A 27,620-nucleotide genomic window follows, 5' to 3' on the forward strand; every position below is an offset into this window, starting at 1 on the left:
GTTTGTCTTAAAGCATATTAAAAACATCACATAGATGCATAAACAACATTAAAAGCTGGATTTCACCACAGCGGGACTTCAAAAAATGAAGTTGTATATTGCTTTATAAAATGGATACTTTCAGCTCTGGATTATATTGGCTGAGTCGCATTCGACACTGTTGTAAAACACTCTATAAACACACACCTGTGACCTCATCACATCAGTATTACTGTTGCTGTGTGTGTATGCAACATCGAAAAAAGAAAAAGAATTTATAATTTGACACAATTATACATACCAACAGACTCTTGTTTTTTTTATTTAAAATATTTTATTTCATTTTTCACTAGAGCAGGTAAAAGGCCGGGATTTCCGGGAACTAGTCAGAATATAGGTTGTGGAAAAAGTGCAATAGCCCCGCCCCTTTATTTAAATAAGATGGAAATCCTACGGCACAATAGAGAAGACCTGGTAGGGCTCACAGGCAGGTCAAATACAGCACCAGGTATATTAATACATGATAAAGTGTCTCTCCGGATGGATCGAAAAACAGTATCAACCAAATATAGCAAAAATTGACACATTATATGTTTGATAATACATTGGCTAGTGAGGCTTTTGGGACGGACAAACACACACACACACTTTGGGGGGATTTACGTACATAACCTACACACACACACACATACACTCACATCTTAAAATATCACACACAGTTTTGCAAGTTCCATAGTGACTACAATGCACAAGCTATTTAAAGCAAAAAAAAAAAAACAATGATTGTCATACGTGTACAAACTTGATAATTGGTCAACATGTCAAGTTCAAATGGTACAAAACAAACAACATAAGAAAAAATAACCGGTGTATAATGATCCAACCTACTGTAAGCGTATGATTTATGTATATTTTATATGTATATAATAAACTAACTCTATGTGAATACACAATGATTAAAGAAACACATTCTTGGTCAAATGATGGAAGCACCTGTAGGCCCCGGGTCCAGGGAAAAACATAAGCACATCTGTTAATCTTCCAGGTTTAAACATACATAATGTACATAATGATTACTATTTTACACGTTTACTTTTCAATTTGTTCCCTTCACCAGACAGATCCCAAAACAGATTTCCACAAGGTGATTGATAGACACAAGCCGCCGTTCACTTCTGCTCTTCATACTTCACACAGTGTGCAGGACTCGAGCCGCACGCGTGTCGCTCTCAGGGGTGTGTTTGACATCCGCGAGGCTCTCGTAGCATCCGCACGCATTTTATGGCCTACTTATAAAAACACATGGGTGGAGCGTCTCAAATCAAAAGACACGCAAATCATCGAGGGGTGAATCTCACAAAGAACATGTCAAGAACATGTCGAGAAATAATTACAAAACAACCCCTCAGAAGTAAAACGCATTTTTATATTCCTAATGTTCCAAAATGCTCCTAAAAATAGGCTCAGATTTCTTTATGCAAAATATCCGAGGGCATTTACCCATAAAGGACTGTAATTGTAAGGCTCATCTGCACAGAAAGCCTAAAAAAGGGTCAAAAATAACAAGCAAACTGCTAAGCTGAAGCACGGCCAGATGTGAAGTGTTTCAACCCAGAGTTTAATCAGCAGTATGACAGGACTATCACGGCAGGGACGTTAAAAAACCTCGTGCGGGCGAGATAGCCAAGAAATGCTCTTACTTTAAGAGTCTCGAGAGCTAGATCGTGAGCTTCCGGGGGTGTCTTGAAACCTTTACAGTTACACAGCACAAAAGCATTGGCAGCTAATGAACCCGGTTACATATGCAACCCTACAACCGGAAACAGTAACAAGATGGAATGTGCCATAAACAATCAGGACTGGAGTTAATGCCACAAAACACTAGGCGTTTTATGGATCTGGATTTGGATTCGTTACAAATATTTACTATCAAAACATAACACTTGTGCATGATGGGATCGTTTGTTTGAGTATCAAAAGTACATTCTAGAGCATGCAGTAGCACCATGTTTCTTGAGGTCACTTCACATCTCAAGAGATCGTTTACTTTCTCCTCCTCCCGCAGTATTTCCCTTGGCAGCCCGCTCCACCTGCAGAACAACACCACACGTCAAGAGTCAAAACCTCGGCGCACATCAAATACTACAAATTACTTCGTTTGGGGTCCGAAGACACGGCACGAGGATTTATAAACCCTCGAAACGTGAAACGACAAGATGCTTTGTGGCTAACACTTCACAATATGGTTCCATTTGTTGATTTCCCAGATCTATCAATCAACATTAATCATAAAGATTAACGTAACAAATGTATTTCTAAATTGTACCTTTGACACGATTTCCTCTGTTTTGTGTTTACAAACTATCATTTTGAGGTACAGTATATTTGATGTTCCTACTGTCCTGCTGTTTCACTCCCTTTGTTTAGTTGCAGTTTTTCTTTTGGCACTTTTCCACTGCTGGTACGGCTCGGCCCGGCTCAGTACGGTTCGGCTCGCTTCACTTGTCTACTGCGCGGTACGACTCGGCACGGCTCAATACGGTTCGGCGCGGCACGGGTCGGCTCGCTTCACTTTTCCACTGCTGGTACGACTCGGCACGGCTCAGTACGGTCTGGCGCGGAACGGTTCGGCTCACTTTGCTTGTCCACTGCGCTGTGTGACTCGGCACAGCTCAGTACGGTCCGGCGCGGCACGGTGCGGCTCACTTTGCTTTTCCACTGCTGGTACGACTCGGCACGGCTCAGTACGGTTCGCTGCGCTACGGTTCGGCTTTTCCACTGCTGGTACGGCTCGGCACGGTACGGTTCGGCTTGCTTCGCTTTTCCACTGCTGGTACGACTCGGCACGGCTCAGTACAGTTCGTTGCGCTACGGTTCGGCTTTTCCACTGCTGGTACGACTCGGCACGGCTCAGTACAGTTCGTTGTGCTATGGTTCGGCTTTTCCACTGCTGGTACGACTCGGCACGGCTCAGTACGGTTTGTTGCGCTACGGTTCGGCTTTTCCACTGCTGGTACGGCTCGGCACGGTACGGTTCGGCTTGCTTCGCTTTTTCACTTTTGGTACGACTCGGCACGGCTCAGTACGGTTCGTTGCGCTACGGTTCGGCTTTTCCACTGCTGGTACGGCTCGGCACAGTACGGTTCGGCTTGCTTCGCTTTTCCACTGCTGGTACGACTCGGCACGGCTCAGTACGGTTCGTTGCGCTACGGTTCGGCTTTTCCACTGCTGGTACGACTCGGCACGGCTCAGTGCGGTTCGGTGCGCTACGGTTCGGCTTTTCCACTGCTGGTACGGCTCGGCACGGTACGGTTCGGTGCGCTACGGTTCGGCTTTTCCACTGCTGGTACGGCTCGGCACGGTACGGTTCGGCTTGCTTCGCTTTTTCACTTTTGGTACGACTCGGCACGGCTCAGTACGGTTCGTTGTGCTACGGTTCGGCTTTTCCACTGCTGGTACGGCTCGGCACGGTACGGTTCGGCTTGCTTCGCTTTTTCACTTTTGGTACGACTCGGCACGGCTCAGTACGGTTCGTTGTGCTACGGTTCGGCTTTTCCACTGCTGGTACGGCTCGGCACGGTACGGTTCGGCTTGCTTCGCTTTTCCACTGCTGGTACGACTCGGCACGGCTCAGTGCGGTTCGTTGTGCTACGGTTCGCCTTTTCCACTGCTGGTACGACTCGGCACGGTACGGTTCGGCTTGCTTCGCTTTTTCACTTTTGGTACGACTCGGCACGGCTCAGTACGGTTCGTTGCGCTACGGTTCGGCTTTTCCACTGCTGGTACGGCTCGGCACGGTACGGTTCGGCTTGCTTCGCTTTTCCACTGCTGGTACGACTCGGCACGGCTCAGTACGGTTCGTTGCGCTACGGTTCAGCTTTTCCACTGCTGGTACGGCTCGGCACGGTACGGTTCGGCTTGCTTCGCTTTTCCACTGCTGGTACGACTCGGCACGGCTCAGTACGGTTCGTTGCGCTACGGTTCGGCTTTTCCACTGCTGGTACGGCTCGGCACGGTACGGTTCGGCTTGCTTCGCTTTTCCACTGCTGGTACGACTCGGCACGGCTCAGTGCGGTTCGGTGCGCTACGGTTCGGCTTTTCCACTGCTGGTACGGCTCGGCACGGTACGGTTCGGCTTGCTTCGCTTTTTCACTTTTGGTACGACTCGGCACGGCTCAGTACGGTTCGTTGTGCTACGGTTCGGCTTTTCCATTGCTGGTACGGCTCGGCACGGTACGGTTCGGCTTGCTTCGCTTTTCCACTGCTGGTACGACTCGGCACGGCTCAGTACGGTTCGTTGCGCTACGGTTCGCCTTTTCCACTGCTGGTACGACTCGGCACGGTACGGTTCGGCTTGCTTCGCTTTTTCACTTTTGGTACGACTCGGCACGGCTCAGTACGGTTCGTTGTGCTACGGTTCAGCTTTTCCACTGCTGGTACGGCTCGGCACGGTACGGTTCGGCTTGCTTCGCTTTTCCACTGCTGGTACGACTCGGCACGGCTCAGTACGGTTCGTTGCGCTACGGTTCGGCTTTTCCACTGCTGGTACGGCTCGGCACGGTACGGTTCGGCTTGCTTCGCTTTTCCACTGCTGGTACGACTCGGCACGGCTCAGTACAGTTCGTTGCGCTACGGTTCGGCTTTTCCACTGCTGGTACGACTCGGCACGGCTCAGTACAGTTCGTTGTGCTATGGTTCGGCTTTTCCACTGCTGGTACGACTCGGCACGGCTCAGTACGGTTTGTTGCGCTACGGTTCGGCTTTTCCACTGCTGGTACGGCTCGGCACGGTACGGTTCGGCTTGCTTCGCTTTTTCACTTTTGGTACGACTCGGCACGGCTCAGTACGGTTCGTTGCGCTACGGTTCGGCTTTTCCACTGCTGGTACGGCTCGGCACAGTACGGTTCGGCTTGCTTCGCTTTTCCACTGCTGGTACGACTCGGCACGGCTCAGTACGGTTCGTTGCGCTACGGTTCGGCTTTTCCACTGCTGGTACGACTCGGCACGGCTCAGTACAGTTCGTTGCGCTACGGTTCGGCTTTTCCACTGCTGGTACGACTCGGCACGGCTCAGTACGGTTCGTTGCGCTACGGTTCGGCTTTTCCACTGCTGGTACGGCTCGGCACGGTACGGTTCGGCTTGCTTCGCTTTTCCACTGCTGGTACGACTCGGCACGGCTCAGTACGGTTCGTTGCGCTACGGTTCGGCTTTTCCACTGCTGGTACGGCTCGGCACGGTACGGTTCGGCTTGCTTCGCTTTTCCACTGCTGGTACGACTCGGCACGGCTCAGTGCGGTTCGGTGCGCTACGGTTCGGCTTTTCCACTGCTGGTACGGCTCGGCACGGTACGGTTCGGCTTGCTTCGCTTTTTCACTTTTGGTACGACTCGGCACGGCTCAGTACGGTTCGTTGTGCTACGGTTCGGCTTTTCCATTGCTGGTACGGCTCGGCACGGTACGGTTCGGCTTGCTTCGCTTTTCCACTGCTGGTACGACTCGGCACGGCTCAGTACGGTTCGTTGCGCTACGGTTCGCCTTTTCCACTGCTGGTACGACTCGGCACGGTACGGTTCGGCTTGCTTCGCTTTTTCACTTTTGGTACGACTCGGCACGGCTCAGTACGGTTCGTTGTGCTACGGTTCAGCTTTTCCACTGCTGGTACGGCTCGGCACGGTACGGTTCGGCTTGCTTCGCTTTTCCACTGCTGGTACGACTCGGCACGGCTCAGTACGGTTCGTTGCGCTACGGTTCGGCTTTTCCACTGCTGGTACGGCTCGGCACGGTACGGTTCGGCTTGCTTCGCTTTTCCACTGCTGGTACGACTCGGCACGGCTCAGTACGGTTCGTTGTGCTACGGTTCGGCTTTTCCACTGCTGGTACGGCTCGGCACGGTACGGTTCGGCTTGCTTCGCTTTTTCACTTTTGGTACGACTCGGCACGGCTCAGTACGGTTCGTTGTGCTACGGTTCGGCTTTTCCATTGCTGGTACGGCTCGGCACGGTACGGTTCGGCTTGCTTCGCTTTTCCACTGCTGGTACGACTCGGCACGGCTCAGTACGGTTCGTTGCGCTACGGTTCGCCTTTTCCACTGCTGGTACGACTCGGCACGGTACGGTTCGGCTTGCTTCGCTTTTTCACTTTTGGTACGACTCGGCACGGCTCAGTACGGTTCGTTGTGCTACGGTTCAGCTTTTCCACTGCTGGTACGGCTCGGCACGGTACGGTTCGGCTTGCTTCGCTTTTCCACTGCTGGTACGACTCGGCACGGCTCAGTACGGTTCGTTGCGCTACGGTTCGGCTTTTCCACTGCTGGTACGGCTCGGCACGGTACGGTTCGGCTTGCTTCGCTTTTCCACTGCTGGTACGACTCGGCACGGCTCAGTACAGTTCGTTGCGCTACGGTTCGGCTTTTCCACTGCTGGTACGACTCGGCACGGCTCAGTGCGGTTCGGTGCGCTACGGTTCGGCTTTTCCACTGCTGGTACGGCTCGGCACGGTACGGTTCGGCTTGCTTCGCTTTTTCACTTTTGGTACGACTCGGCACGGCTCAGTACGGTTCGTTGTGCTACGGTTCGGCTTTTCCACTGCTGGTACGGCTCGGCACGGTACGGTTCGGCTTGCTTCGCTTTTCCACTGCTGGTACGACTCGGCACGGCTCAGTACGGTTCGTTGCGCTACGGTTCGCCTTTTCCACTGCTGGTACGACTCGGCACGGTACGGTTCGGCTTGCTTCGCTTTTTCACTTTTGGTACGACTCGGCACGGCTCAGTACGGTTCGTTGTGCTACGGTTCAGCTTTTCCACTGCTGGTACGGCTCGGCACGGTACGGTTCGGCTTGCTTCGCTTTTCCACTGCTGGTACGACTCGGCACGGCTCAGTACGGTTCGTTGCGCTACGGTTCGGCTTTTCCACTGCTGGTACGACTCGGCACGGCTCAGTGCGGTTCGGTGCGCTACAGTTCGGCTTTTCCACTGCTGGTACGACTCGGCACGGCTCAGTACGGTTCGTTGCGCTACGGTTCGGCTTTTCCACTGCTGGTACGACTCGGCACGGCTCAGTACGGTTCGGTGCGCTACGGTTCGGCTTTTCCACTGCTGGTACGGCTCGGCACGGTACGGTTCGGCTTGCTTCGCTTTTTCACTTTTGGTACGACTCGGCACAGCTCAGTACGGTTTGTTGCGCTACGGTTCGGCTTTTCCACTGCTGGTACGGCTCGGCACGGTACGGTTCGGCTTGCTTCGCTTTTCCACTGCTGGTACGACTCGGCACGGCTCAGTGCGGTTCGGTGCGCTACGGTTCGGCTTTTCCACTGCTGGTACGGCTCGGTACGGTTCGGCTTGCTTCGCTTTTTCACTTTTGGTACGACTCGGCACGGCTCAGTACGGTTCGTTGTGCTACGGTTCGGCTTTTCCACTGCTGGTACGGCTCGGCACGGTACGGTTCGGCTTGCTTCGCTTTTCCACTGCTGGTACGACTCGGCACGGCTCAGTACGGTTCGTTGTGCTACGGTTCGGCTTTTCCACTGCTGGTACGGCTCGGCACAGTACGGTTCGGCTTGCTTCGCTTTTCCACTGCTGGTACGACTCGGCACGGCTCAGTACGGTTCGTTGTGCTACGGTTCGGCTTTTCCATTGCTGGTACGGCTCGGCACGGTACGGTTCGGCTTGCTTCGCTTTTCCACTGCTGGTACGACTCGGCACGGCTCAGTACAGTTCGTTGCGCTACGGTTCGGCTTTTCCACTGCTGGTACGGCTCGGCACGGTACGGTTCGGCTTGCTTCGCTTTTTCACTTTTGGTACGACTCGGCACGGCTCAGTACATTTCGTTGTGCTACGGTTCGGCTTTTCCACTGCTGGTACGACTCGGCACGGCTCAGTACAGTTCGTTGTGCTACGGTTCGGCTTTTCCACTGCTGGTACGACTCGGCACGGCTCAGTACGGTTTGTTGCGCTACGGTTCGGCTTTTCCACTGCTGGTACGGCTCGGCACGGTACGGTTCGGCTTGCTTCGCTTTTTCACTTTTGGTACGACTCGGCACGGCTCAGTACGGTTCGTTGTGCTACGGTTCGGCTTTTCCACTGCTGGTACGACTCGGCACAGTACGGTTCGGCTTGCTTCGCTTTTCCACTGCTGGTACGACTCGGCACGGCTCAGTGCGGTTCGTTGCGCTACGGTTCGGCTTTTCCACTGTTGGTACGGCTCGGCACGGTACGGTTCGGCTTGCTTCGCTTTTTCACTTTTGGTACGACTCGGCACGGCTCAGTACGGTTCGTTGCGCTACGGTTCGGCTTTTCCACTGCTGGTACGGTAGGAACGAGAGGAACGTCTGCACTTCGTCCACGGACCACGATTCAGCCATTTCTTTTTGGGAACTTTTCTTTCTTTTTTTTTTCTTCAAGCAAGTCAAGTCAAGTAGTTTTAAAACAGGTGCTATAGCGGTGGCTGTGACTGGCTATTTAAATCTAGCGGGTTTGATGTCTCGCAAAATACAATGACGCTGGTGGTGACGATTCTGTCTGACTCTGACCAATCAGTGATCTGCAGTGTGTTCACATCACATTTTAGTATCGGTACAGTACGCTTGGAACCTCAACAGAGGTGGTACCATTTAAAGTGAGCCGAAGCGAGCCATCCCGTACCATGCAGTGGAAAAGCTCCATTTGTTTCCATAGATGCCTTGTTCGTTTCCATAGTGATTGATTTTTCACACCTGTTTCTTGTTAGTCTCTTGTTACACCTGTTTTTCAGTTGTCCTTCCTCTTTACACATCCATATTGCTGTAAAGCTGTTGCATTTCTGTTCTTATCTTTGGATTGTCATCTTCCTTACCTCTTTGGATTAGATCCTGGCTTCTCTTTGTCCCTGCCTAACCGTAACAACCTTATTGTAATGTGTTGCCAACATTTTGAATGGGACTTTTTATCCATCAGAAATCTGGATATTTCAAGTCTGAGTGGAGTCAGAACTGAATGTGAGTTTGGAATGATCTTCATCCTGCATCTCGACTTCTTTCTGACGTCATCCAATGTTCGCTGAATCCAAACTTTTGAAGAAGTAGGCCAGTGTTTGGTGTGATTTAGGATCAGAACGTTTAGTTGAGGACATCAGAAATGAGAGCAGTGATTATGAGAAATCAGTGATTATGTGGCGGCAGGGATTAAATCCGTCTCATCAGTCGACTGCAGACTCGGATCATTCTGACATACCTCGATAACCTCCTCCCAGGAATCCCGTCAGTCCACCTCCGTATTTGGCTGCTTTGGCTGTGGAAAAAAAGTACAAGGTCATTTTATGCTGTGTTCCCCCACAAACATAAGCATCAAGACTGAAATTTAGCGGTAACATTAAAGCTCCTTTTCGCACATGATCTCTAAACTCCAATTTAATTATAATAACAAAAAAGCCCATATTTTCATTGTCTTATAAAATACACTGACATCAAAGCTAGCGTGATAAGCTTTTAAACTGAATGTACAAAGCTCTTGTGTGAGTTCAGAAGGCTTGGAATATAGTGCATGAGTTGTATGGACCACTTGCTTTACTTTCAGTGTATGGGAATTGACAGATTGAAGATTCTAATGTATTGTATCTATATAGTTATAGAGACAATAACTATATAGATCATATACAAAGTTATACAGGGTGGTGATGGCGCAGTGGATAAGACACATGCCTTTGGTGTGAGAGACCCGGGTTCGAATCCACTGTGAGACACCAATGTGTCCCTGAGCAAGACACTTAACCCCTAGTTGCTCCAGAGGCGTGCGACCTCTGACATATATATCAATTGTAGGTCGCTTTGGATTAAAGCGTCAGCTAAATGTAAATAGTTTAGAACGGGGTGTCAACCTGTTGTTGGCCTGCATAGTTCAGCTCCAACCCAATTAAACACACCTGAACCAGCAAATCAAGGGGTGTTGAGGCAAGCCGGAGCTGAACTCTGCAGGAGCAGGATTGGAAACCCCTGGTTTTGAGGTAAGGTCCAATAACTCATACAACTGTAACCTCATGTGCATGATTTGGGGGTTTGGAAGAGCTTGTACCTTGTTGTGGTGACAGTCCTGCTCCATATCCTCCTAAAACACAAGAAAACATTGCATTATTATGAGCCGTTCAAACCCCATGAGGGATTGAGTGTGATTGACTCTGAGTCTAAATGAAGAATAACGGTGTGGAATAGATGCACACAGGAACGGTGAGTCAGCCTTAAGAAGAGTGTCAGGATTACTGTTTGTTCCAGCTGGAGATTTATGACCAGCTGTGACCAAGAGCATCTGGACGGAAATAATAATAAAGCCACCGAGCATCTCCACGTTGTGATTATATAATGACTAACGCGTAATAGCGTGTCGTATGACGGCAGCTTGAGCGTGAGAGCTAGCAGGCCCTGAGATGGACTTTATGGTCAAAATGCAAATACGCTTTGCATGATATTTGCACTTCAACCCACACTTTTCATAGCAAGCAGATTTCAATGGGTCAATGTCTACATGTCCTTCCGTAATGAACAATGGCTCTTTTTAGTTTATTATCTGTCAGGATATACTTTTTAAGGTTACACTTTATTTTACAGTACTAGCACTTACCCAAGAAAGCACTGTGAGTAATATAAGGTAACTACATGGGTTGGGTTAAGGGCTAGTAAAGTTATTACCCATTATTGTAATTACCAAGCAAACGGTATGTACATGGTGAACCGGACTGTAAAATAAAGTGCTACCTTGTTTAATTTATGGGTTCAAGTATCAGGTACTGATATAAGTACTGGGACGTAAAGATAATGCCTAAATGTTACAAGCAAGCCTTTGTTTCTGCACTGTACTGTATGTCTCAGGTTCAATCAGGTGTCCAAGTACACTTTGACTACTAACATGATCAACTAACGTTTGGTGGGAACGGCATCTATCACATGTTTTATTTGGTAATAAAAAAATAAATACAAATGTCCAGATTAGAATTGAAATGTTTGAACTAGAAATAGTAAGTGAAATTAAATTCTTAGGTGTCATTATTGACAACAAACTCAGTTGGAAATCCCACATAACTTACATAAAGTCAAAAATTGCAAAAACTCTGGCTATTCTGTCCAAAATAAAATTCATTCTTGATTCAAAGGCCTTAAAAATATTGTATCAGTGTCTAATAGTGCCATACATGACTTATTGCGTAGAGATTTGGGGAAATACATACAAAACAACAATAAAACCAATTCTTCTTTTACAAAAACGTGCAATACGACTAATAAATAAAACAGATTATTATCACCCAACAAACAAGCTATTCATAAATTCCAACCTACTAAAATGTAATGATTTAGTAGAATTTAAAATAGCCAAAATAATGTTTAAAATAATAAATAATCAATTTCCAGACTGTGTCCGGAACCTGTTTCAAATGAAATCTCCTTATGAACTCAGAGGAAAACTCATGTTCAATAAACCACAGATTAGAACAAATGTTAAACAGAGATCAGACCCCAGTCTGTTAAGAGGGTTAAAATGTGGAATAGTCTCGATGATGAACTGAAAACATGTAAATCTATAGGCAGCTTTAAGAAATTGTATATATATATATAAAAAGATTACATTATACAAAGCTGAATACGTTTAGCTTTCCTTTCTTTTAGTTATTATTTTCGCAAAATGACTTACTGTACAGTACTGTGTGTTAAATTAATAAAATGTAAAAAGGATCGGCGCAATAAGCATAAGCTTCAGCCGACACCTTTTCGGTCAAGCATCTTTTTATTTCTTTATGTTTTTTATTGTTGTTTATATTGTATTTTCACTTTTATTTCTATATTTGTTTGAAAATTTCTTTTTGAAGCTGACCGAAAAAAAATTATGAATGAATGAATAAATGTCTGGGCTTTCTTTCTGTTACCCTTCAGCTTGCAATGTAGTGTATCCCATTCCTGTGTCAGAACAGCAGTGAATGTTCTCTATTATCACCAAAATAATTCTGGGTTAAAATTATTATGGTTATCATGAACAGAGCTGTGATTCAAAGACTGAACGGTTCACTATAGGTTCTGCTCCTGTCCTGTCTGATCCTGTGTTAAATACAGCACACTATTTAGTCGAATGGAGCTAAAGACAGCCGAGTTCTTTGATAAATGTGAACATAGTATGAATTTAGCCAGGGATTATCTCTATAAAAAGCTACCTGGATATGCTTGTGGATATCCTCCATATCCTCCTGGAACTGCACCACCTGTAGGAAGGAAAGATTCAAAGATTTGGTTCTTCAACTCAGTTTATCTAAGACACAGTGTTTATCAAAAGAGTGGGATAAATATAGATTAAGATTTTAATTTGTAATCGTGTACAAAGACTTTAGAATCTTGGCAAATGTAAACAAAGATTGAGATTTCATCTGAAACTGTAAGAGTATTTGGGTAATTTTCTCAGGAGAAACATCAGAGTTTTGTTGCGATTCTTCTCTACAGCAAGTATTCTGACAGATGGCTTTTGCCGGGTTTGCTGGATGCTGCGTCTTTGCATAATCAGAGAAGCAAATTTGATTTGGGTATATGTTCTGAAAGGATGGTGCTAGAAGGAACACAGTGACACCAAATCACACGAGGGCTCACAGGATTAATGCAGACAAATCCATGATCCCAGCCTCAGCCTGCAGTGTGTGTATGAGAGAGAGAGTGAATACAGAAGTGTGTGTGTGTATCTGTAATGAGAAGGACAGGAGGATTCTGGTGTCAAAAGAGAACCGACATGTCATAAGACCAGTTGGTACTGGAAAATCCTTGCTGGTGTTGTTAACAAAATAGCATGTAATTGGCAGTGTTGTGTAGTGATGGGGACGGGGCCGCCTTTGCCGAGTCCGAGTCAAGACCGAGTCTTTGAAGGGTCGAGTCCGAGTCGAGACCCGAGTCCATTGGTTTTCAAGTACAGTCGAGTCCGAGTCAAGACCGAGTCTTTGAAGGGTCGAGTCGAAGTCAAGACCGAGTCCATTGGTTTTCAAATACAGTCGAGTCTGAGTCAAAACCGAGTCTTTGAACGGTTGAGTCCAGGTCGAGACCGAGTCCATTGGTTTTCAAATACAGTCGAGTCCGAGTCAAGACAGAGTCTTTGAAGGGTCGAGTCCAAGTCGAGACCGAGTCTGTGAAGGCTCGAGTCCGAGTCGAGACCGAATCCATTGGTTTTCAAATACAGTCGAGTCCGAGTCAAGACAGAGTCTTTGAAGGGTCGAGTCCGAGTCGAAACCGAGTCCATTGGTTTTCAAATACAGTCGAGTCCGAGTCAAAACATAGTCTTTGAAGGGTCAAGTCCAAGTCGAGACCGAGTCCATTGGTTTTCAAATACAGTCGAGTCCGAGTCAAGACCGAGTCTTTGAAGGGTCGAGTCCGAGTCGAAACCGAGTCCATTGGTTTTCAAATACAGTCGAGTCCGAGTCAAGACCGAGTCTTTGAAGGGTCGAGTCCGAGTCGAGACCGAGTCCATTGGTTTTCAAATACAGTCGAGTCCGAGTCAAGACCGAGTCTTTGAAGGGTCGAGTCCAAGTCAAGACCGAGTCTTTGAAGGGTCGAGTCCAAGTCGAGACCGAGTCTGTGAAGGGTCGAGTCCGAGTCGAGACCGAATTCATTGGTTTTCAAATACAGTCGAGTCCGAGTCAAGACAGTCTTTGAAGGGTCGAGTCCGAGTCGAAACCGAGTCCATTGGTTTTCAAATACAGTCGAGTCCGAGTCAAGACCGAGTCTTTGAAGGGTCGAGTCCAAGTCAAGACCGAGTCTTTGAAGGGTCGAGTCCAAGTCGAGACCGAGTCTGTGAAGGGTCGAGTCCGAGTCGAGACCGAATCCATTGGTTTTTTTATATACAGTCGAGTCCGAGTCAAGACAGAGTCTTTGAAGGGTCGAGTCCAAGTCGAGACCGAGTCCATTGGTTTTCAAATACAGTCGAGTCCGAGTCAAGACCGAGTCTTTGAAGGGTCAAGTCCAAGTCGAGACCGAGTCCATTGGTTTTCAAATACAGTCGAGTCCAAGTCAAGACCGAGTCTTAGAAGGGTCGAGTCCAAGTCGAGACCGAGTCTGTGAAGGGTCGAGTCCGAGTCAAGACCGAATCCATTGGTTTTTAAATACAGTCGAGTCCGAGTCGAGACCGAGTCTTTGAAGGGTCGAGTCCGAGTCGAGACCGAGTCCGTTGGTTTTCAAATACAGTCGAGTCCAAGTCGAGACCGAGTCTGTGAAGGGTCGAGTCCGAGTCGAGACCGAATCCATTGGTTTTTTTATATACAGTCGAGTCCGAGTCAAGACAGAGTCTTTGAAGGGTCGAGTCCAAGTCGAGACCGAGTCCATTGGTTTTCAAATACAGTCGAGTCCGAGTCAAGACCGAGTCTTTGAAGGGTCAAGTCCAAGTCGAGACCGAGTCCATTGGTTTTCAAATACAGTCGAGTCCAAGTCAAGACCGAGTCTTAGAAGGGTCGAGTCCAAGTCGAGACCGAGTCTGTGAAGGGTCGAGTCCGAGTCAAGACCGAATCCATTGGTTTTTAAATACAGTCGAGTCCGAGTCGAGACCGAGTCTTTGAAGGGTCGAGTCCGAGTCGAGACCGAGTCCGTTGGTTTTCAAATACAGTCGAGTCCAAGTCGAGACCGAGTCTGTGAAGGGTCGAGTCCGAGTCGAGACCGAGTCCATTGGTTTTCAAATACAGTCGAGTCAAGACCGAGTCTTAGAAGGGTCGAGTCCAAGTCGAGACCGAGTCTGTGAAGGGTTGAGTCCGAGTCAAGACCGAATCCATTGGTTTTCAAATACAGTCGAGTCCAAGTCGAGACCGAGTCTTTGAAGGATCGAGTCCGAGTCGAGACCGAGTCCGTTGGTTTTCAAATACAGTCGAGTCCAAGTCGAGACCGAGTCTGTGAAGGGTCGAGTCCAAGTCGAGTGAGTCCATTGGTTTTCAAATACAGTTGAGTCTGAGTCAAAACCGAGTCTTTGAAGGGTCGAGTCCGAGTCAAGACCGAGTCCATTGGTTTTCAAATACAGTCGAGTCCGAATCAAAACCGAGTCTTTGAAGGCTCTGACGGCAGTATCTTTGCATTGCACCAGGGGTTGTCATTTTCAAATAATGCCCGTCAACATTGCATTTTATTATTATTGTTGTTATGTGTTGTTTTTTTTTTTTATATGAACAAAAAAAAACGTGCTGGAAAAAAAATCTCGAGGACTCGGTCCTTCTCCTCCTACTGTGGTCCGAAACCGAGTCAAGACTGAGTCTTCGAAGGGTTGAGACCGAGTTCCTTTGAAGGAACAAGTCGGCACGAGTCCGAGAAAGCAGAAATCGGTCTCCAGACCAGACTCGAGTACTACATCACTAGTGTGGTGCGTACGGGTCCACTTCAAGCACTGTTTTTTGTTGATTGAAAATATAACTATTCTCCACAATCATTCTTTGTACCATTAATGGTTGCCTTACCTGGCTGTGCATATCCTGTACCCAAAGAGCCGTAGCCTGTTAATGGAATAACATGGTAAATATACTCAACACAATCTTAGCGCACACAATTTAGAGAATGAAAACAGTGAACATTCAGTATAACTTCCTTTTATCCTCTACAATTCCCCAGTGGAGAAAATGTGCAGTTAATTAATACATCTATAGCTATTGGGAATACATTTGTTCTTGGAAGAAAATCTCTTAAAATGAACTTGGCAATGGTTTTGCAATACACTGTGGCATTATGGTGTGGAGCCATGTTGTGGAACATGGATATGTTTGAGTATAGTTCATTTTGCTACTGTACCTGGTTTAGGGGGTTTAGCTCCAGTTCCAACACCACCAGCTCCCAATCCAACACCTGCTGGATACCCCCCACCTGCAAAAAGATGATCTTAATGTCTAACAACAGTCCAATAACACAAATTGGCACTGGCATTGTTTGTCACATTACAGAATCAAGGCTGTACGTGTGGAGGACATCACAACTGATGTAATTACCAACATCATTCTTACACTTTCTGTCTGGTCTTCACATTACTAGGAAACAAATATACCATTGGTTTGCTACCAAAGCAGTCACTGCACTATTGTATTATATTGAGATACTGTTGATATACCGTTGAAATATTTTGGTACTGTGTAGTTTACCGAATCTTAAAGTAAAATGTCACATTTGCTTTAATTTATTTAAATCTTGACAAAAAAAAAATCACAGGAGCTACACTCCTCTGCTTTGAGTCCTGCCTCACAAGTAGATCCTTTGTGGTATCTTGTAGGGAAGACTAAATTACATTGACTATCCATTGGGAATGGGGTACCTCAGGGTTCGATGCTTGGCCCCCTCCTATTCCTGATATACACAACATCCCAGAGACCTATTTTCCTACAGCGATGACATGCAGCTCATCTTATCGTCCCAGTCTGACAATCCTAGTGTGGCAGCACAGATCTAGGCTTACCTAGTAGACATTTCAACCTGGATGAAAGAACACTATCTAGCAAAGACAGCATCACTTTAACACTACATGAATGAAAATGCCATGCAGGCCAGCCAGGAACTTGGGGATCATGCTTGACGACAGACCACATCTCAATAACTGCTCAATCATAGAGATTTGTGCACTACAACAGGGTCTTGTCGTCTTTCTGATGCTCCTCAGTAATTGATCCAGGATAGGGGGACACACTCTTCCCTCTGACACCTTTGTGTAAGACATCATGTCCAACCCACATAGAAACATTGTGACGGCCCAGATCCGGCCCACATGTTGAAGCTTCCTACTGTCACTAATTATCTGCACATCTTCTGTACAGAAGTCTATGGAGGGACCCTTCCAAAACCATTTGACTCGCAGCTGTTAATGCGTTTGGCATGCAAAGTGACTTACACTGAAAACATGCATTTTATAGGTTCACATATTCCCTTAGGGATCAGGTTTCAAGTCGTCATGCAACAGTGATCAGGTATCAAGTAATGTGGATTTGCATGACAGCTCACCTGCTCCAGCTATGAGTCCAGGAACACCTCCTGCCCCTCCAACACCTGGACCACACAAACACACACAGTGAGATTTATTTACATTTATGCATTCGGTAGACGCTTTTATCCAAAGCGACTTATATTGCATTTCAAGGAATACATTTACATCCTTATCAGGTCTTGCTTTTCTCTGGGAATCGAACCCATGACCTTGGCGAGCCAACGCTCTACTGTTTGAGCTACAGGAAAGCAACTATTCAGATTGGGGAACTCTTCTACACTTGCATGGACAGCATTTTCCAAATAAGGTTGCGGTCAAGATATTATTCCAAAATATAATATATTTACATGTGTACAGCAGATATTCCTCTATACGGCGATGAGCATTTTCTGATTAACAATTCATAAGATCCATAGTATTGGAATGTGAATGTAAACGTGTGCATGTATTCATTTAAAATCCCCCTGTGGTAAAAATCCAACATTTAATGTTGTTTACGTCTATGTGGTGTTTTTAATATGCTTTAAGACAAACCATGTGTGGTTGAGTGAGGCGGGGTTCATTTGCATATTCATAGAACCACATGAGGCAAGGGTGTCGAGTTACATTCAAGATATGTTAAGGCATAAAGAATTTTATTTTTTTCAAGGAAAAATCGCTTAAATATGCAATTTTGGAGATCAGAGATGAGTTTTAAGGGGTAAAATGATTGGCCACAGGGGAACTTTTGGGGGATTGTGTTTACAATTAAAACTGGTAAACGTGTTGACCAAATGATTCAACACAGATTACTCAGGGTTATTGTTCCCTGAGTAATCTGCAGCAAAGATACTTAGAAACGTCAATCTTACCAGGGGCTTTCAGAGGTTTGGCTCCAGGTAACACACCGGTTCCGATTCCAGAAGGCCCAGTGCCGCCATAAAATGGGCCTAAAACAGCAGGAGGAAGAAACATTCAGCGTGACTTTGACTTTGGTAAGTCTTTAATTTGTTTTTGTCCTTAATGATCGACTAATAATATTTACCATAGCCATAGGGGTTAACCCCACCAGGAACCCCACCTGTGAACACAAAAGTGTACTTTACTTCTAGCCATGTTCATGAATCTCCTGTTCGAACTCGTTCTTAAAAATGAACGAATCTTTTCCCGAGTCAATTCATTCATTTCGTTTGTTGATTTGTTCATTTTGATGAATGAGTTCGAGCAGGAGAGTCACAAAGAACAGAGCAAGGCGAGCATTTGAGCTTATAAAACTTAAACTTTGTTATTTATTTGTTAAATGAGCGATCGTTTCGCTTGATAAGTCTGGTGTCCTTTAAAGCCCTTTGAACAGTTTGCACTGAAACTCTCTTTTGGACCTTGAACCGTTTGGTTCCCACTGAAGTCCATTATATGGAGAAAATCCTGGAATGTTTTCATCAAAAACCTTAATTTCTTTTCGACTGAAGAAAGAAAGACATGGTCATCTTGGATGACATGCGGGTGAGTAAATTATCAGCAAAAGTTTTTTTTTAAAAAAAGTGAAATACTCCTTTAAATCTCATCACACTCACTTTCTTCTTGAAATCACAGGGATATTATGAGGACAGTGATATTTCAGGTCACAAGTGGGTTTACACTGCCCTCTAGTGATACATACAAGAAATGCAAGTCATGACTCTCTCTCTCCTTTATTTTTGTGTTCACTCGATATCCACTCTCTCCCCTGCTCTCACTTTTCTCTTGATTCCTCCACATTTGCTCAGTTTCTTTGCCAGTGTGTTATGTGCCTTCCACATTTCACACGTCTTTCTTCCAGAAAACCTGACGTAATTGTCCTGTGGATTATGTGTTCTGAACATTTTGTATTTTCCCTCACTGTAGAGACGGTACATGACTAGACTATACAACTTTGGGATGTGACTTTTGTCTTCAATATGTGTCTGGGGGTTTGTCAGGGAATGATACATTGCCTTTTAAAGAAGGCCGTCCCAACTGCTCTCACGGCTCAGGGTGACTAATGTATCTGAGGACATTGCGCTGTATATTGAGGAAGCCGCATGTACTCACCCGCACCACTAGGCCCTCTTTGCACACCACCTGAGTAACACAACAGGCCATGATTATAAGCTCATATACAGTCCAGATATAAACACAAGCTACATTATAACAATCAATATAACCCCTATGTGTCCATCTGGGTCATCCTCAGGAAATTCAAGCCTGTTATGCTGCAATTTTTCACATCAATATTTAAAGTCATTTTAACAACATGGTTCATCTTAAGTTTCTCTTTTCATCATGGTTACACTTATATTGGCATGGTCAGTCTTAACAGTGATCAGATTTAAAGTTGTTTTAATCACAAAGCACAAGAATGTCCTGAATGTAAATATAAAGGTGGGGTGAACATATTAGCTCAGGTCATTATTAACCTCTTCCACACTTTCCAATATTTTGGTAGTAACAGGGTTGGTACCAAACGTGTTTAAAAATACAAATGTCACAGGTTATTATTATGTTCTATTATAATATGTGATTAAAAAGCACATTGTCAAATGGCACAGCATCCTGAGAATGACCCATCAGGAGTCTCATTATCAAACAAGTTTCATTTAGTGCACTGAAGACTTGAACCAGGGTCCAAAATTAACATTTCGCCTCCCCTGCCAATGGAGGGTGAATTGAGAAGAATGATTGCCCATAAAAATGTCTTAATGAAACTGCATTTTGCAATAAAATGGGATCATTTAGCTGATTTCTCCTTGTATATTTGTGTCACTTGCAGTGTCATAGTCAAGACGATGATTTTGTGTCACAAGTGTCACCACATGGAGTTCTGGAGAAAACTGATCCCAGAAAATGTGCAATGGTTATTTTCCCACTGCACTGTAAAAATGTATACGCTTTATCTAATCAATAAAATTGTGGCAACAGATTACAAGCAATATTATTAATTTAACTGGAACAAATTAGAATTGAGTAATAATTCATTAAATTAATTAAGTTAACCATTTAAAATGAGTAAAGTTTAACTAAACCCAAAAATTTAACTAAAATATCTCAATAACAGACAGACGTCAAAGATTAATTAAGAACTATTTATATTTTATTGCCAACATTGAAGACACCTGATGTCACCAAGCAGAATCACTGAAGGAGAAAACCGTAATTTTAAAACAATCCTAAAACAAATACTGATCACCATAATGGTGACTTAAATGCATGGGGGTTTTTTTGTTCGTTGTTGTAAGTTTTTCCTCATTTTAAACGGTTAACTTTTAAGGAATTGATTTGATTAATTATTACTCAATTCTAATTTGTTCAATTTAATAATATTGCTTATAATCTGTTGCCACAATTTTTTTGATTAGATAAAGCGTATTCGTTTTTACAGTGTGGGGTCGCTAATGACAGATAGTTTTGTCTCTGATGTGAATTAGATTTAAACCATTTACAATGTTGCAGTTCCTAATAAAGTCTCTCTGCAACTGCAGAAGCCAATTTTTGCTCGCATCGAGTTAATTTTGGTCCCTGCTCAGAACATGTTCTTTCTTAATACTAAGTGTGCGTGTTGTGTTTCGAAGACACAAAACATCACTTGACCATATCCTGCTACAGGTACAGATTGTGAGTAACACATCAGAGAAAACGCAAGCGCAGATAGCAGCGAGGTTAGGAAGGCGAAAGAGAAATAAAACAGGCGCTAAACGCTAATGGAGTTCCGCTACATTTAGACAAGACATTTGCACATGCAACACAGTAGATCTTACTGAGCTCAGGGGCCTTGCCAGTGGCTACAATAGCTGTCGGTCCTGCCAAGAAACAACATGTTCCACCTTCAACCCTTGCGGTTCAAAGACAGGCAGCATAGAGGTGACTAGCTTAGAGGACGCAGAGGTGGAGGTGATGAAAGAAACCAGCTATCAATTACTATGGTTATGGTCATTCGTAGGGCTCAGATAGGGGGAAGAGGGAAGTACCAGCAAGCTGACAGATGTTTATACAAGTGATCAGTTAACACATACAGTAATAGTCATGTAGTGTGAATACTTTGTGATAGTGATATATTTCTGTCCTGAATTCTCTCAAAGTTGAGATTCTCCCCAAACACAAGCAGGTTTCAAAGTGCAAGTTCTTGAAAACAGTCTCCAAACGCGAATCTCTGAAGATGATGACGTCATGGCCATGCGTATTACGTGTTCATCGCCAACTAATGGCCTGGCACAGAATATAGCGTTTTTAGTCGTTTTAGCGGATCCGTGTGAATGGGATCGTTTTGAAAACTCAAGGAAAAACTTCTCAGTTCTATATAGTATATGGGTAGTATGAATGAAATTCAGATGTACTATATCCGCCATTTTGTCATGTGACCTTTGGTTTGGTTTGCATCGCTTCAGTCCTCTCCTGTGGCCTAATAGGATAATTAAGTGTCTTTTCGCCTACTATGCATTTACTCGGCTCACATCCTGTTCTTCATTGTAGGAGACGATGCTGAATTTAGAACCTATAGTACACATACTACGTTTAGGTTATGAGTAGTATGCAGTTCTGAATTCAGCAAGATCCACTATAATACACACAGGTGATTGAGACACAGGTAAAGACAATAACACTAATTACAAGTGGGCATGAGGACCATTAGAGGCTGAAAAAGCAACACAACAAAACCAAGTACTGACACAGCTCTGAATATGCCACAATAATGGGGAAAACGCAAGAAGTCTCTCATTCAAGTAATGGTTCTGCAAACAGTTGTACAGACAAATACTAGTAATTGATTGTAGTCCTTTAAAAAATATGTATAATTTCATGGACTTGTTCTTAAAGGAACTCTCCACCATTATTTGAAATAGGGCTTATTCACAGTGTCCCCTACATTAAAATAGTTTGCAAAAACATTTTTTTCAAAGTGCATGCATTGTCTTAGTTTGGAAGTGCTGATGCTAGCTTAGCTTAGCATAATGAATGGAATCCTATATTGCCAAGTAGCATGTCGTGAGTAAATGATAAATAAAAAAAAACCTACACAGCAAAATCCCCAGTGTTAAAATAACTCTCCAAAGTGTTTATATGAGTCCACACTCAGAGAGTGTTAAATGAACACTGAAGCAGTGATAAAGTTAATGAGAAAATTAAGTGAATAATTGAGTGATGATTGAGCATTATTGAAGACACCTGATGTTAACAAGCAGAATCACTGAAGGAGAAAATCGTAATTGGCATGTTACCATTATGGAGATCAGTGTCTGCTTTAGTTGGTCTCTTGACCCTAAAATCATTAACTTTAGATTTTGTTTGGCTGCTGTATGTGACTTATAACAGCCAGATGAACAAATAGAAAGGGTGATTTGATAGTGGTGATTGTGTGTTAACCTTATCATTATTTCACAATCATTTCACCTGAATACAGCCTGATTTTTAAGTTACATTTACTTTATTGATTATACCAGCACTCACTCTAAAAAATGATGTGTTGGATTTACTTAAAATATATATGCACCATTTTTGCATCATACTTTTTAAGTAATCCCAACTTGGAATAATTTTACTTAAAATTAACAAGAAAATCTTTGTTATATGTACTTAATTATTTGAGTTCACGCAACATTCTTTACTTAAAAATGTATGCATCACGTTACATATATTTTTAAGTAAAGAATGTCACGTGAACTCAAATATTTAAGTTTATTTTATGTAAAATTATACCAAGTTAAAAATTTACTTAATTAAATGATTACGGATTACTTAAAAAGTATGACGCAAAAATGGTGCATATATCTTTTAAGTAAATCCAACACAGTGCAGGCCATGTGAGATCAAAACAAATCTTAGTTCTGTTTACTTAACATTTAAGCTCATTTATATATAAAAAATAAGACCATTAAATCAGTTGAACAAACCATTTTAACTTATTTTAGATCTTCAGCTTACATGTCTTAAACTAAATTAAACATGCAAATCACACACAATAAAGCATTTCACTTTATTATTTATTTTTTACCCAAAACTTTTAAATTGCATCTTAAAATATATTAAAATAGAAAATAGTTGTTAAAATAATAATAATATTACAGTTTTTTCTTGGATCAAAGAAATGAAGGCTTGGTGGGCAGAAGATATATAGGCTTATATATTTATTTTTTTCAAAAATCAATAAAAAACAATTAAATGTAACAAATTAGTCCATTATTAAATGCCTATAAATATAAAAATGTGTCTATTAATATCTATTAATTTAAACAAAACAGAAGTTAATTAATGACTTTTGTCCAGAGGTTTTGAACGAATCTCTTCAGTAACTACTGCAAAACAGTATATCTACAATCTTTATTTGAAGCTAAACTTTTGTTTAAAGGGTATTTACTTATTTTGATAATAATTTTGAAGGTTTAATTTACTGAATGTCGCTGTCATTTAGGAATAATATTGTGCTAGAATCAAGATTGCCATTATTTAATGATAAATTGTGCACACGGAGCTGTAGGCAATGTGTTTTTGAATGTAATATTTATGTTAACGTTAACCCGCGCCCAAAGCCCCCTTCCCCACAATCCATGTATAGATAGAGAATATGGGAATTTGTAAATATGCAAGGTACATTTGTTTTATCCAAAAACAACTCGCTAATAAAGTAGGCCTATAATCTAGGCTATCCGTGGGGGAGAAAGCGCCGTCCGAATTGGTAACCGAACGCGTCAAACACGTCGCGTCTAGTTAGATGCTTGAATCTTCCGCAGCCCGCTCAAGTTCAAATTTTTCTACCGAGGAAGACTTTCGCGGCAAACGAGTCACCCAATTCGCGACGCCCGGCGCGAATGATGCGTCTTCGCGTCTTTGCATTGACTATGAATGTAATCTGCTATCGCAAGTAATTAAATTCACGTTCTGTGTGAACACACCATTAATGCATAAGCCAACATCATGGTCATATATTTTGAAAAAACACAATATACTCTTCAAATACTCGCGTGCAAAACACTTATTTCATTCATTAACATGTAGACTACAAACGTTTACATTCGTAAGTAACACGTTTCTAATTGTTGATGCACAATTTGTAGCAATTCTGAAATTCAGTTAAAAGTAAATTTCTTGACCAAAAATGCAATAAATGATAATGTGTAGGTACAAAAAATAAGCTTACCTCTTCTCAACGTCTTCACATGTGCTGTGAAATAAAATGGCTTAAAATTTTTGTCTGGATAGGCATCACGGGAAATTGCATATCACGTGGCTAATATAGTTACTTAAAATGATATGCTAGATTTACTTAATTTTGACGCAAGTTGACATGCCTTATGTATTTTTCATTTTATTTATACATACATTTAAGTGCACCTAGTAACTTATATTTTTGTGTTACACACACTATATATTTTAAGTAAACGTTGAAAAGTTATGAATACTTAATTTTTTATGTTTGATCCAATTACTTTTATAAGTAATGGTTGTTCAGCCAACGAATCGTTTTTTAGAGTGCTGTCCTTGAAAATCATAATATTTGCAGCTTTTACAATGTAAACCAAATAATTTCTCAAAACTTAATCACATACAAAACTGTTTTTTTAAAAACAGACATCAAGAATCAGCCTGTTTATCTCGACAATGGTGACAATTTTAAAGCATTTTGCAGCATATTATGGATGCCACCAATGAAAAGTCATTCATGGCTCCCATCATGCATTGCTGCATGAATAAATAATGAGCTTATGTTCAGAGGTCATCTGTTTGTCACCACTGTTGAGATTAATATGCTAATTATTGATGTCTGTATGTGCCTACCTGGAATATTTTTAGGAAGGGTTTTTTTTTTTATATGGATTTGATCATTTGGATTTAATTGAAAACGCTAATAAAAATGCATCCTCTACAACAACAGTGCTGCTATAATCCATAAGGTAAATTTAACTCTAAATTATGCTCTCAATGAGTTCAGTGATTCAGAACAAGCATTGATTATGTTAAAACACAATCAACACCAACAGATCACATTTCTATTTGTTCATCTGGCTGTTATAAGTCACATACAGCAGCCAGACAAAAATCTAAAGTTAATGATTTAAGGGTCAAGAGACCAACTGAAGCAAACACTGATCTCCATAATGGTAACATATCAATTCCGGTTTTCTCCTTCAGTGATTCTGCTTGTTAACATCAGGTGTCTTCGATAATGCTCAATCATCACTCAATTATTCACTTAATTATCTCATTAACTTTAACTCCGCTTCAGTGTTCATTTAACACTCTCTGAGTGTGCACTCATATAAACACTTTGGAGTGTTATTTTAACACTGGGGATTTTGCTGTGTAATTACTTGTGGCCTGTGTATTCACAATGAATACTAATATCATTTCAAATTAAGACTAGGCGATTAAATAGGCAGATATTGACTTGGGACTTCGTCTACACAATAACGATATGCTTAACGTTAATTTCAAACCAAATGTTGTACCTTTCTAGACAGCATATGATTTGTGACACAGCTCTAGTTTCTTTGTTTGGTGTTTAGTTGTCCTGAAGACACCTGCCTGTGTAAGTCTTCACAATCTCCCCAGTAATAAGTCACATTTTCAGACTCACGCTGTCGACCTGAGTTCAAGTCTCAGCTCTGACAAGCTTCCTCTCAATTGTCTCTCTCCTCTATCTCTCTCCAACACACAACTGATTGGTCAAATGCCAGTCTGACTGTCTCTCCCTGTCCTGTCGGCAATTCTTGGCCACAATGAAAATATAAAGAAGGGCAGACTTTATGCTATGACCTTTGACATTTTTATACTATAGTCGATTAATGACAACAGAAGAACAAATGTCACTGAGAGGACATAGAGGTCACCCATTTTGTACTCACCAGGTAGATCAGTCCCTGAGGGCGTCAGGGTTGGAAGCTTTGCTGTGGAATGAACACATTTTTACTGTAACTCAAGCTTGATATAGTTTGTGCTTCATGGCATTTGTTTGAGTAAGGCTATTTTTCGTACCTGGTTTTCCACTTGGTGCAACGGGCACCCCAGTGCCACCCGGTGCGACCACCACGTCACCACCAGGTGTTGCACCAGGACCTGCTATACCAGTTCCAGTGATCCCAGCACCTAACACACATTCGGAAGAAACCAACAGGTGCTATATTATATGTTCCATTTCCTTTATTAAAATGCATAACAAAAGACAGGTGAACACAGGTATGTGAAGCTATAAAGCTATAAACTACCATACCAGTTTTAGGAGGTTTGACTCCACTAGGATATCCTGTAAAAAATGAAATGAGTATAATAAATAAATTATTATCTCACACTGACAGTGACCTGTTCATGAGTCAGTTGAACCGTTACCTCCTGGTGTCAATCCTGTCCCAGGCAGTGGTGCTCCTGCACCGGGTACCGTTCCTGCACCTCCCGCGACTCCTGCGGGCAAACCATTCAAATCAGTGCCAACGAGTGTGTACTAACATGTCTTTCAAAAATGGTATTTATTTGTTTTTGTGCAAACAAATATTAAGCAAAAAAAAAAAGAATACCTTTAAAATGTATTTAGATAAAGGTACAACATGTTAATGTCTCTCACCGTATTTTGGAGGTTTAGCTCCTGCTGGGTATCCTGTAATGGCATGAATTCAATTTATAGAACTAATCTTTAAGATGACAATTTATGATATACACTCACCTAAAGGATTATTGGGAACACCTGTTCAATTTCTCATTAATGCAATTATCTAATCAACCAATCACATGGCAGTTGCTTCAATGCATTTAGGGGTGTGGTCCTGATCAAGACAATCTCCTGAACTCCAAACTGAATGTCAGAATGGGAAAGAAAGGTGATTTCAGCAATTTTGAGCGTGGCATGGTTGTTGGTGTCTGAGTATTTCACAATCTGCTCAGTTACTGGGATTTTCACGCACAACCATTTCTAGGGTTTACAGAGAATGGTGTGAAAAGGGAGAAACATCCAGTATGCGGCAGTCCTGTGGACGAAAATGCCTCAGAGGAGAATGGGCCGACTGATTCAAGCTGATAGAAGAGTAACTTTGACTGAAATAACCACTCGTTACAACCGAGCTATGCAGCAAAGCATTTGTGAAGCTGCAACACACACAACCTTGAGACGGATGGGCTACAACAGCAGAAGACCCCACCGGGTACCACTCATCTCCATTACAAATAGGAAAAAGAGGCGACAATTTGCAAGAGCTCACCAAAATTGGACAGTTGAAGACTGTAAAAATGTTGCCTGGTCTGATGAGAAACAGAATGAGAACATGGATCATTATGCCTTGTTCCCACTGTGCAGGCTGGTGGTGGTGGTGTAATGGTGTGAAGGATGTTTTCTTGGCACACTTTAGGCCCCTTAGTGCCAATTGGGCATCGTTTAAATGCCACGGTCTACCTGAGCATTGTTTCTGACCATGTCCATCCCTTTATGGCCACCATGTCCCCATCCTCTGATGGCTACTTCCAGCAGGATAATGCACCATGTCACAAAGCTGGAATCATTTCAAATTGGTTTCTTGAACATGACAATGAGTTCACTGTACTAAAATGGCCGCCACAGTCACCAGATCTCAACCCAATAGAGCATCTTTGGGATGTGGTGGAACGGGAGCTTCGTGCCCTGGATGTGCATCCCACAAATCTCCATCAACTGCCAGATGCTATCCTATCAATATGGGCCAACATTTCTAAAGAATGCTTTCAGCACCTTGTTGAATCAATGCCACGTAGAATTAAGGTAAGAAGG

At 43.3% G+C, this 27,620-nt stretch overlaps 1 protein-coding gene across 3 annotated transcripts in view; it reads right to left on the reverse strand.

The window, feature by feature from the left end:
- Positions 1-645: 645 nt before the first annotated feature.
- Positions 646-27,620, reverse strand: part of elna (elastin a) — a 146,415-nt gene continuing 119,440 nt past the window's right edge. For all 3 annotated transcript variants that reach the window (XM_039654104.2, XM_039654109.2, XM_039654108.2), the window contains 16 exons: positions 26,448-26,480; positions 26,216-26,287; positions 26,100-26,132; positions 25,865-25,975; positions 25,735-25,776; positions 20,656-20,697; positions 18,953-18,982; positions 17,928-17,963; positions 17,755-17,832; positions 16,921-16,965; positions 15,727-15,798; positions 15,399-15,434; positions 12,144-12,191; positions 10,022-10,054; positions 9,185-9,241; positions 646-2,069 (listed from right to left, as the gene is read on the reverse strand). In XM_039654104.2, the coding sequence (XP_039510038.2) occupies positions 2,023-2,069; positions 9,185-9,241; positions 10,022-10,054; positions 12,144-12,191; positions 15,399-15,434; positions 15,727-15,798; positions 16,921-16,965; positions 17,755-17,832; positions 17,928-17,963; positions 18,953-18,982; positions 20,656-20,697; positions 25,735-25,776; positions 25,865-25,975; positions 26,100-26,132; positions 26,216-26,287; positions 26,448-26,480 (815 nt within the window). In that variant the 3' untranslated portion in view covers positions 646-2,022. The remainder of the gene's footprint in view (positions 2,070-9,184; positions 9,242-10,021; positions 10,055-12,143; positions 12,192-15,398; positions 15,435-15,726; positions 15,799-16,920; positions 16,966-17,754; positions 17,833-17,927; positions 17,964-18,952; positions 18,983-20,655; positions 20,698-25,734; positions 25,777-25,864; positions 25,976-26,099; positions 26,133-26,215; positions 26,288-26,447; positions 26,481-27,620) is intronic.

This window comes from Pimephales promelas, chromosome 16 (assembly GCF_988280905.1).
Source record: "Pimephales promelas chromosome 16, fPimPro1.hap1.1, whole genome shotgun sequence".
Lineage (NCBI taxonomy): Eukaryota > Metazoa > Chordata > Actinopteri > Cypriniformes > Leuciscidae > Pimephales > Pimephales promelas.